Here is a 12,146-nt window from a genome sequence, read left to right on the forward strand (position 1 = left end):
GGTCAGGGGTGTACATAAGCCGGGTTGGTTCCGATTTTATTAAAACCAAATCGAATCTATTATATCGGTTTGAATTGGTTCGGTTTTGTGGGGGGGGGGGTAGGGGGTTTGTGGATTTTTCGGATTTTTTCGTTACATGAATATTATTTTCAATCTTACTTTAATTTGTTAAAATTATAGATAGAATTTTGTGAATATATATGTAGTAAAAATTGACAAACATAATCTATTAAAATATTTTTATGGAAGCATTTTTTTAATACTATATGATAATTATTTTCTTAGTCATCTAACAATAATTTTCGTCGACGTATGCTTTCAAGGTTAACCGAATTTAATAATTAAACACAAAAAATTGGTATGAAACCTAAATAATAATATGTTCTAATTAATTCTAAAATTACCAATAAAATGCCATTTCAAATTCGAAAAAGATGTAAGAGTTTAATAGATCTTGACATATAAATATGAAAGAACAAAGAAATTGATGCATTTCAATAATACGTGATAAGATAGTAATGAGACAAGAGGGGTTACTCTGATGGTAAGCAACCCCCACTTCCAACCGAGAGGTTGTGAGTTCGAGTCTCCCCAAGAGCAAGGTGGGAAGTTCTTGGAGGGAAGGATGCCGGAGGTCTATTTGGAAACAATCTCTCTACCCTAGGGTAGGGGTAAGGTCTGCGTACACACTACCCTCCCCAGACCCCACTAAGTGGGATTATACTGGGTTGTTGTTGTTGTTGTTGTTGTTGTTGTTGTTGTTTGATAAGATAGTAATGATACAAACCACTATTTAAAGTAAATAACAGTAGATGCACTTCATAGTTCTATTAAATATTACATCCCATGAGAGGATCACAAATATTTCTAGAAATTTTTTATAGAGAATTTTATATAAGTCTTAAAAGTATACATAAAAATTATATATTTATATATCGGTTGGGTTCGAATTTCTTTACTCTATACCAAATCAAACCAAACCTATCGAATTTTTTAATCGGTTTGCTTTGACTTTTCGATTTGGTGCGGTTTTTCGGTTCGATTTGAACACCCCCACTCACAACAATTTAAACAATCATTTGAGTCAGTGACAGAAGCAGAATTTTCAGTAAGGAGGTTTAAAAAAAATTAAAAGTGAAAACGCCAAGGGAATTCATTATGTAACATGTTATATATATATTCACCTCTAGCTCTGCCCATGATTTGAGGTTTCAACAGTACTATTAACTAAAAGGTGGAATATATTTGGAGTCACTTAAAGTTGACACCATTTTTTATTTAGATACCTAAATTAAAGGCGGTTCCTATTGAACACTTATACTACACTAAACTTGTTCCAATTAGGCACTTCTTGCTGCGTTGGCACATAAAGTGAGTTTCACTCAAAATATAGGCGCCTGAAAAGCCCAAAAATAGATTTTATCTTCAATTTTTCTTTTTATTTCTTTCTTCTTATTCTTCTTCTTTTCTCTCCACCATCACTTCCACCATCGTCTCCCCCACTTTCACCATTGTTGTGTCTCCACCATTAATTTAGCTCGAAAGTTTGAACCAACAATCGTTTCAGTTGATTCAAACCGAAGTAGGACCGTATTCTTCATTTGAAGTCAAAACACCATTAATGGGGTCTTTAAGTAAGCTTGAAAGTTTAAAATGGGTTACTTAATTTGATGAAAAATTGAGAAATTAATATTGGGGTTGTCTTCGAGTCTTGGTAGGGAATCTTTAGTTAAAGTTATAACAAATTTGGATGAGTTTCTCTTGAAATTTTGGATTAATGGTTGGAACAAGAATAGACATGAAGATAGTGAAGAACACCAAGAACAATGATTTCAAGAACACCAATGTGTCCTTTTTTGTCTTTTCTTTTGTTAATAATGTGTCATCTTCTGATTGGGTGTAAATTAAACTTTTCTTTTTGAGAATGTTATTTTATTTTGTTTACTAAATAGATTTTAAAATAGGTTTTTCTTTCTTTTTTTTAATCTCAAAATGATATATGTCCTTTTTTCATTTGTTATTCGCCATGTCAGCCGCGAGTGCATTGTACACACTTTGTAAGTTTGACTAATTATAAAAAAAAATGCCTAATTGGAAGAAGTTTAGTGTAGTATAAGTGCTCAATAGGAACAACCTTCAATTTAGGTGTCTAAATGAAAAATGGTGTCCACTTTAAGTATATCCAAATGTATTCCACCTAACTAAAAAGCAAGTGAAAAACAGCATAGAATGGGAACCAAAACATATATACAAGATTACAAGTGAAAAAGAGAACATTTACAAGTAAAGGGGAATTTAGACTATAGAGGTAAAAACTGACTTAGAATATCTTATTGACAACCACCCCTTGTCTAAAATTCTTGAAAAAAATGGAAAACCAAGTTACAAAAATGTGCATACAAATCTTATCCTTATCTTCTTATATTCGCCTTTGTTTGCAAATCTGAATTATTAGTAGTTATGCCAAGTTCTCACAAATCACCATTATCCTTAGCTATAAACTACGAATTAACAAAGGACAGCTCGGTGCATAAAGTATCTCGCGTTTATACATGGTCCGGAAAAGGACCGTATTCTAAGGGGTGTGATATAGGCAGTCTACCCTGATGTAAGCATCATTGGCTTATTCCACAGCTCAAACCCGAGTCGACTTAAGTGTTTCTCTCCTCTCCTCGTTCTTGGCTCTAGTAAAGAGAGAATCTCTCCCTACCATACTGCGGAAAAAAGGACTTTCTATTCCCCGTGCTACAAAACAAACAAACTTATTTAAGCACTAAAAGCAACACACACAGAATCCACAAAAAGAACGAAAAGAATTAAAGGCTATCGTGACTGATCATATTACATGTGAACTTCCCATCTAGAAAGTGTAATGCGAGGGATAGATTCTTCACGGAGATTATGAGCTGCTAGTAGATAATGTTGATCTACTTTTAAGTAATGATAAGTGTCTTTCACCAAAGGATGGGGCCCCATGATTGATGCTACCAAAATTAAAGAACATCTTTTAGGAATATAATTCTTGCTTATGAATAGATGGACTCGGGACCAATCCATCAGAAAAATAATGTATATACTGAGATACACAGACTGAAGAGAAACCATTTATTCACGTTATTTAATCTTCATTCAAACTGTAGAATTATATAACTTATCTTTTAGTACATAAGTTAGGCAGCCATTTTAGTGTATCAATAGATCACCAAGAGAAACATAATGGCTTTGCTACATTTAGATGATCTTTTCACATACCAGAAAGTTCATAAATGGAACTGTAGATTTCATTTAGGGTAAGCACGAATCGGAGGCTTGAGTTCACCAAGAACATGTAGCTGCAAGATCGGGAGGAACCTCTTGGAAAACCTCGATACCAAATACCCAGCCTTTATATCAAGAAAAACAAATGATCTTTCAGCTGCTCAAAAGTTGATCGCCTTCTCCAATTGGTGTCTCACTTATCTGCAGAGCAGAACTCGAGCCATTAGCTTCAGGGGCACCACCAGATTCGGAGATTCTTGTTACCCTCTGCAACTCATCCGTTATCTCTGATGAACGAGCCATCAACTGATCATCAGTCAATTGTTCATTCTGAAACACAGGCTTTTTAGGTTGGCGAATGGCTGCAGCTGCTTCTGCCATTGCGACTGGAGGAGGCTGGGGAGGAACCCAGGATCTCTGAATTGGTCGTTCCTGGACTGGTGCAGTTGGAGATCCAAAGTTTTGTTCACCTTCAGTTTCGATTTCAGTTATCCTGGCATTTCTGCGCTGCCACCAAGCTGCTGAACTGTCTCCATTAGTCAGATTGTCTTGGTAACCGTAATTCAAGCCATCGCCACTCCCTTGAGATTGAAGCAAATTAGTTGAATTACTTTGAATCTGGCCAACTTCCCAAGGCTGTTGACAAGCAGAAAATAGTATATGGTGATTACTGCCGTTTCGAGAAAATCTCAAGTTTAAACCACATATTACCCCAGACAAACCAAAAATAAAACGTACTGAATAGAAAGTTCTATCTAGAAAAGATAATAGAAAACCAAAGTCCTTGTATCCTAACCAACAGGTTTTCATAGAATTTAATCCATACAATGGCAGGGACATATTCCTAAATATCCTTAGTTGCAGTGATTAATTCATCAAAAAGCAGCAGTTTCGTAGGATCATAGATTCGATTAGTTAATCTTATTTTTTCATGTCCAGCTGCCAGAATGTCCACGCATGGCTCTCTTTAAAGTCAAACTCACAGACTAACAACTAGAAAGAACATTAAATAGCAGAATTTAAAAGAACAATAATTTAGTTACTATGTCTACACACAGCTAAATTGACGCAATTCCAACCTTCAAATTTGACCCAATTGCGACATTGTTAGTAGAAGAAGCAAAAGGAAGGAAACAAAACCTTAGGCTTTGGAGCAACACGAGGATCAGGTACGGGCTGGTTAGGATTTGGTGGCTGATCATTTATATCCTGCATCAAAAGATGGATGTACAAAAGTTCAAGAAAACTTTATTTTTCAAGATAAAAGTATGTCAACCACTGGTGAGAACCCTGGGCTTACCCGGATGTTGGAAGGCTTTTCTCCTCTTTGAACCATAGCCATAATCTGCAAAATGATTATGAAGTTAGAAGAGACGATTCCCTAATTCTTCCAGCAAGCATCTGACCCATTTTACTAGCATCTTCATTGAAGAGAACGAAAGTTCAACCAGTGCTACTACTCATTGATTTGTTCAAAGGCAGATAGAAGTACTACATTACAAGGTGGAATATTACAAATACCAAATGCTGTCCATAATCCAAATCAGATCTCATAAATTGTGACTGCCTACAAGTTACAACCATATGCATATAGCACCTCTATTAGGATTTCAAATAAAGATTATCTCTTCCCAGCTTGGAAGAAGAGAAGCCCGACAGTTTTACATGATTAAAGCAGCTTATCATATGAGTACGAATGAAATAAAGAGGAGTTGAACAGGGAGAAAAAGATCCCCGATAATTGGTCGGCTGAAGATACTGTCCAGGCGCCCTCCAGCCACCCACTCCTTTCTTCCATTACATAGCGTTCCATATCTTAAGCAGAAATATATTTTAGAAGTTGATTTGAAAAGCACCACCGGAAAATCAAAAGGTAACTAAGAAATGATTAACTGATTGTTGACCAGCCAGAAAGTTGCATGCTTTCCCTTCATATATTGGTAAAACATAAGATGAAATTACCAACAGATGAGCTGATAGTTAGGAGAAACACTAATAAGCCAGAGAGTATAAGAGTCACCTCCATATAAGACTTGGGATGGGGTGCAACAGATGGTTCCACAGATGCAGGTGGTGACAAGGATCTCACTGCACAAAATAATCCAATCATGTAGCATTAGTATTTAAAGAATCAGTAAAAACCAATTTAACAAAATTTGGCAGCTAGAAACAGAAAGTAGAACCTGAACGTGCATCACCATCTACTTTTCCATTTAAATAAGATTGCTGGACCATAAGAGCAAATCAGAAACTGAATCTTAAAAGCCAACAGAGATATCAATTACAAGATCCAGACTTCTGTGTTGCTATACAACTTACCCTAGATTGAGTAACTGAAATTCTGCGATCATCTAGTTCTGTAATTGGTATTCTTCCAGAAGGATTACCTTGCCCTGCATGTATAGAGCAACTCCAATCAGGCACCACGTCCCGTCTAAGGATGACTTGGATCCCTTTTATCTCCTTTTTTTCTTAGGAGGCGGGCCACCCTCATGTAACGGCAGGGGGTGCATGATATATGAACTTTAAAATATTTATGATGAAATCTAAAGAACCTGGCATTTATTTTATGACAGCTAAAATTCCAGGGCAATGACAACATTATAACGAGGACAAAGCTAGTATATATAAAAGGGAATGCCGATGGAGTGGAGAAAGAACTTAGACAGAACTGCGGGGACCAAGAACTGAAACCTTTTAGGAAAGAACTACAGAACAAAGTCATGCTATAATGCGTTTATGGAGACATAGAGGCCAATAGCCGGCCTGGTCCGCTGATGGTCAAAAGCTAGGAAGATCGTCCTTATGGAAGTTTCAAATGATTCTTTGAACACGTTCACAAGTCAGTTTTTGTAGCTTAATAGTATAGGCACCATGAAAACAATGTTCAATGACATTCGAACACCAAGGTTATCAAGCCAAAAAGATCTAGAGCTGAAAAGTAATCCAGCCTCAACTAAAGGTGGAATCAGCAAACTAACATTGCAGAGTTTATACACAATTTATTATCAGTAACTTCCCCATTGCTTTTACAATTATGAACGCTCATATAACTCTTTACTTCTCAATAGTGTTGCTAAAGTTTACCTCTTTTCTAGCCCCCTATTATTTCATAACACATCCCTTTTATTTTACATGAGTTTACTAAAAGCAAAAAAGGCCAAAACACAAAAAGCCTATGGCATAAGCAGAAACTTTCCACTTTAATAGTGAATGAAATGTAAAAGGGAAAAGGTGAGAGTGGGTACAGAAGTACGTGATGAAAAGCAACTGTATTACTACCTTCCAGTTTCTCTATAGCACTTGCCATTGATTTCATCTCACGTACTTGGTAGTTTAACAGACTTGTCAGCTCCTCAAAATACCTTTTCTCTGTGGAGGAACACAAGTTAAATCACCATCATGTCATTAATGGTAACAAGTTAAGCACCAGAGAAGAAAGAGAATGAAAGAGTTCAGCCACCAATGCAGAAATAATTTTTCAGTTCATTTTATTTCATATCCAGTTCTTAACTTGTTACTATTATGTGATTTCCATTAACCAACCTTCGGATTTTGATGCCAACATCTCCTGGCTTGCTCGGGCTACATCAGCAGCAGCGGCTGCAGCAGCTTTCGCAGCAACAGCAGCTTCTTCCGCTAAACTTGGTTTTCCCTTTACAATATCTTTTTCATCTTCTTCATCCATTACAACCTTGCGTATCCATGACTTCAATCGGGGAATAATGGATTTCTGCAAAAGCACATGTCACTTAACAGTGGGATGATAATTATAATCATTAGGCCATGAGCAAAATTTCCAATTAGATCGTGATAAGCACCAATAACCTAGTTTAGAGACGAATCCGATAAAATAATGCATTGGAGGAGTCCGAATAAATCTGAAGAAATATTCACAACAGGGTTTCTTAAGAATAAGAAAAAAGAAAATCAAAATCAAAACAAGGTTTTACTTCATTCTTTGTTCTATTAGAAATAACCAATTACAAAGCTAATACCAAGTAAAACTAGCACAAGTGAAAGTTTGAGATGTCTCGCATAATGAAAAAGAAATCCACACCCAACTAATGGAGAAGAGAATTTTTGGTTTAAAACCTAGACCAACATATGCAATCAAAAAGTAACAAGTGTACCAAGAGAATTATGAGCTAAAGGAAACGTACATCAAGAAATAATTAACCACCAGTATCTTTTTCCACGTTGATTAACAAAGAATATGTATGGAAAGTCTCCTTTTTCTGGTGGAATTAAAGCACAAGAGGTCAAGCTGTCCGCAAATTTACATTTGAAAAGAAACTCCTTCCCAATTGCATTGAGAGATTAAGTGATTCGTGGAATCAGCTGTTGGACTTGCAGCATCGAGAAGCCAACAACACTGTTTTTGAAACAAGAAAAAGTTGTGTCTGGTACTAGGTTAATCACAAAGAAATTATAGAAGCGGCATCCCTTTTCAAAGGCAAAAACTTGAGTTTGGCATAGAGCATTCCGCATTTGATGAGGATCTTGTACTTTACGTTGAAGGATATCGGATTCCTTTTCTAAGGCCATTTAGTTAAGTTGGACAGCATGCGATAAAAAGATACTCATCTTCAAATAAAGGTCCTGCCTAGCAATTCTAAAAAAGTTTGAATGTGCATCACATCAAATTGTAAGATTGAATAGCGAAATAGAGGATTCAGGCTCAATTCTCATTCAGAATATCCACATATATATTAAAATTGATTGAATGGCTTTCAAATATGTGATTCTACTAATAACCAATACTTCTCCAGCTTTTCTCTAATTCTTCTTGTCGTTTACAAAAGGGGTAAAAAGAACTACTTGACAAGTATTTTGCATCATACAGTAGTTAGATACATTAAAAATGGCTGATATAGGATAGACAGTACAGATGTGGTACCAACTGGCATGGCAAATTGGAGGTTCTTTACTATGCATTACCTTGAAGAGTACGGCTGTTCCAGCTCCTGAAGCAGCAAGTAAACCTACAGCAATAACTGCATGAGTCCAATGGAAATGAGAGAGATACCCCATTTTCATGCTATTGCTCGGCGTAGCTGATGCAGGCTGCATATTTTGTAATGCAACCTGTGGTGCACTAGTTGATGAAGGCTTCAGCTTCCCATCTGCCATAAAAATATCAGAAGAATAACATGACAAGTATAGGCTCCAAACATTATCAATCTCGAAAATGAATAAAAGGCCAAACACAAATTTCATTTTGAGAACAATATGAATTACCTTCATTTGCAGCAACTGGCTGTGTGCTAGTAACAGTTGGGGTAGGATCCTGTAATTTAGACAAGATCGGTATACATCTTAAGTTTCATGTGGATGTTTCAATTACATTTAAGTCAAAATCAACTGTAAGAGATCTAAAAGTGGCCTACAGGAACTCGACGAAAGGCTTCGTCTATTTCCTCCTTCGTGAGACCCTTTCTCTCGAGAAAAGAACGCCTATACATGATTGGAGATCCCCTAACTTTTGGATGTGAAAGAAACTTCATAGCATTTTGCACTTGATCCTCCCGAATTGGTTCGGAGTTTACAAACACAGAAGTCGGAGAGCTCCCATTTGTAGTCTCAGGCTTGGAATCTTGATGATCTTCAGCTGTTGGTTGTGAAGCTGTTGCTTCATGATATTAAAGTTTGGATTATAATACAGCAGGACTTCTATTTAACTCAAAATTTTAGCACATCACTGTTAAATTTAAAAATTAAGCAATGGGACTTCATAGAGCAAAGCAGAAGAGTGCTGAGTAGATAAGCTTATAAACAATTGGCTGAAGTGCACGGCAACTAGTAGATCTCAACCACGACAGAAGTTCGCAGTAATCAGTTCTCAGAATACAAGAAATTTAGAGCACATTTGGAGTACCACATATTCCAATATCTTGTAATTTTTCTTCGCGCATAACATATGTGCACTTTTGTTTTATCAGCAACATATATGCACTTTCAAGATGCATATTGATGATTGCTGTTAAGAAGTCTGTTACTGCATTTAGTGGTTGAAGAAGATATAGCCCATGAAACCCAACATGTTGAAGTAATGAAAAAGAGAACATGACAACAAAATGTTAATATCAAATGGACATGCTCCGCAACTCAGTTTACCTACATGATAGCAGCTCAAGTAGTTAGGTATTTATGTGTACAGATACCTTCTCTCCAATCAAGAGTCAATTTAGCTTTAAATGCAAGATGGGCTGGAAAAAACAGAAGATCAAAAGGGAACCAATATTTTTGAAGGAACCTCTGAGTTCCACTAGCTCCGTCTGTTTGCACCTTATGTACAGATATTACCCAAAATCTTATGTATATATAATATGCACAATGGAGATGGTTGTTACTTCAGACTGCATAATGTATGCACTGGATAATGAGATAATCAGCTACATGTTGCTCAAAATTCCATGGAGTCTTTGGATTAACAAAACCTCGTTTGAAAGTGGTCCTGGAAATTGCATGCTTTCCGTCTATCTCGGAAGTTCATTATTTAACCAAAACAAGACAGTATTCTTGATTTTGATAGGAAAAGCAAAACTACTTTGTCTTTTGTGGCAACTCCAACTATCAACCCATGTGTATGCAGATAGCTAAATTCAGCTAGTTGTAGTTCACTATTTCCCCAGGTGAGAAGAAAATATCTCAAGCAGCATTTTATAATTTCTATAGGATGGGAAAGCTTTCACTTAACAGAGTGTACTGTCCTCAGCTCATATTTTCCTCTCCTAGTAATAAAATGTAATTTAGTACTCCTACTATTGATTCATTCTTGGGCCACAGAATTTGTTGGGTATTTCATACCACTTCATATCTCTTGTTGATAGGATTTGCTGGTGTGGTCTAATCAATAACTGTGTGAAGCCTCATATTGAAAAGTAAATTATCTAGTTAATGAACCTACTACCATCAGAAGACTCGTACTGAAAACAAAATTATCTAGTTATTGAATATGCACAGTATTATATCCAGCTAATTAATATCAAATCAGTCCATTCATTTGAGAAATTAGGTCAATATATTCTTCCATTGGTTGCTAAAGCATTTTTTCAAGAATACAGAAAAAGACCTCATAATTTCACGGATTAGCCCGAACCCAAAATCTTGCAGCTTCTACAACAACATAAGTTCCCCTTTTTAGCAAAAGATTCGTCCAATATTCCAAATTAAACAAATGGTTATTAAATGTAAATACTATCAAGTTACTATTTCATTGCTTAACAAACTAAATATGACAACCACCCATAAAAGAAAAAGAAGCAGAATTACATGCTCTTATCAAGTTAAAGATAAAAAGGCAAAAACACCATAAAGTACAAAAAGATCAATTTTATTTTTATTTTTATTTTTATTTTTATGGAACAATCTTTATTCAGATAACCAAATGAAAAAGCAGCAAATTCAGTAAAGAATTAAGAATGAAGAGCAATTAAAGGGGTACCTGGATTCTGGTTATTCTCGTCTGATTGAGACGCCATGTTAACCAACTACTGTGAACTGAATTTCAAAGGAAAAAAAAACATAAGTAGCAAATTTAGAGGAGAAAAAGAGGAAACAGCATTTTTGAGAAGTTGTTAATAGGGGTGGTGGGCACCGAATTACCTATGATTATTGATGATGATGATAGGATGTCAGAACACACAAGTGGTTTTTGCTCATCTCAAGAAGCAAATATTACGACCTTTTTCTGTTTCATAGTAGCAGACAAAATCTTTGCAGATAACATGACCTCAAGGGCCTCCCTTTGTTTTATGTTTCTAACTCTTGTTAAGTCTGCTCGCAACAACTATATTTAAAAAAAAAAAAAAAACAGACTATAATTTTCTGGTTCTTACCTGCAAATATATTGGAAGATGTAAAACAATTTCCTACATTTAAAAAATACTAAAACTAGAGAGAGTTAAGAAAACTCAATTGTAATGAAGTGCCAGTGCTAAAGAGTTCTTGGAATATCAGAAGGAATTAATTATGTGATAAATTTGGATTTGGGGTAACAATAACCAGTTACTCATTACAAGGTATGCGTAGATGCTAGATTCAAATGCAGTCAATTTAGGCTAAAGTATTATAATATATTTTTATTATTTTGTACCGGGAAAATTATACTTCTCATAAAGTTTATGTATATATAAAGATGTATCGGAATAATACTTAATTGTATTAATTTATTATGATTAACTCGAAGAATTGAATACTCCTTATTAACTGCACACATTAATTTACTTTACTGGTAAATGCATAGTGCGTGATGTATGAGTGTTAAATCACGTCATCCGTTCAAATCATACGCCAAATAAAAATCTAATTATTTAAGTGAAGAAGGATAGAGGACAAATCCATTATCCATCAAATTTCATGTCACTGTAGAGGGACAAATCCATTATTTATCCAATTTCGTGCACCACTATTCCTCGAAGATTTCTCATTTATATTTCTAGGCTACGAGCTTTTACGCATTATTATACTAGTCTGTTATAATCTTGATTGATGTTGCATATCACCCAATTTTCTTTTTTTCTTTTTTGTCATTGAAAAATTCTAATATCACTAAACACTTTACAGTCATCGTGAAGCTGGTACTGGGCAATACTTTGTGCCTGGTCATTTGGACAAAAGAAAACTGAGTTCGAGATGCTAATCCACGAAAAAATGGGGATAAATTCAAAAATAACCAGATTTACAACTGGCCGTTCAAAAATAGCCCAGTTTCAAAAGTAATCAAAATTTAGTCACTTTTTATGTAAAAATAAATCTGAGCGAAAACAATATTCAAAACCCGAAAAATACGCCAGTATATTATACTGGAGTTCCAGCATAAGTATGCTTGAACTCCAGCATATTATACTGGAGTTCCAGGATAAGTATATTGGAACTCCAGCATA

General features: G+C 35.5%; 1 protein-coding gene across 2 annotated transcripts; it reads right to left on the minus strand.

Moving 5' to 3' along the window:
* Positions 1 to 3,091: 3,091 nt before the first annotated feature.
* LOC104241766 (peroxisomal membrane protein PEX14-like) lies at positions 3,092 to 11,005 on the minus strand. Of its 2 annotated transcripts, none has more exons than XM_009796702.2 (13): positions 10,867 to 11,005; positions 10,706 to 10,761; positions 8,649 to 8,884; positions 8,500 to 8,548; positions 8,200 to 8,384; positions 6,805 to 6,991; positions 6,541 to 6,630; positions 5,578 to 5,651; positions 5,442 to 5,484; positions 5,279 to 5,346; positions 4,559 to 4,603; positions 4,399 to 4,467; positions 3,092 to 3,894 (listed from the first exon to the last, which is right to left on the minus strand). In XM_009796702.2, the coding sequence occupies exons 2-13, from the start codon at positions 10,740 to 10,742 to the stop codon at positions 3,412 to 3,414; spliced, it is 1,566 nt and encodes a 521-aa protein (XP_009795004.1). In that variant the 5' UTR covers positions 10,743 to 10,761; positions 10,867 to 11,005; the 3' UTR covers positions 3,092 to 3,411. The 2 variants fall into 2 exon arrangements, with proteins under 2 accessions (XP_009795004.1, XP_009795002.1); XM_009796700.2 differs by having other exon boundaries at positions 8,649 to 8,890.
* Positions 11,006 to 12,146: the final 1,141 nt, after the last annotated feature.

This window comes from Nicotiana sylvestris, chromosome 6, assembly GCF_000393655.2.
Source record: "Nicotiana sylvestris chromosome 6, ASM39365v2, whole genome shotgun sequence".
NCBI classification, from domain to species: Eukaryota; Viridiplantae; Streptophyta; class Magnoliopsida; order Solanales; family Solanaceae; genus Nicotiana; species Nicotiana sylvestris.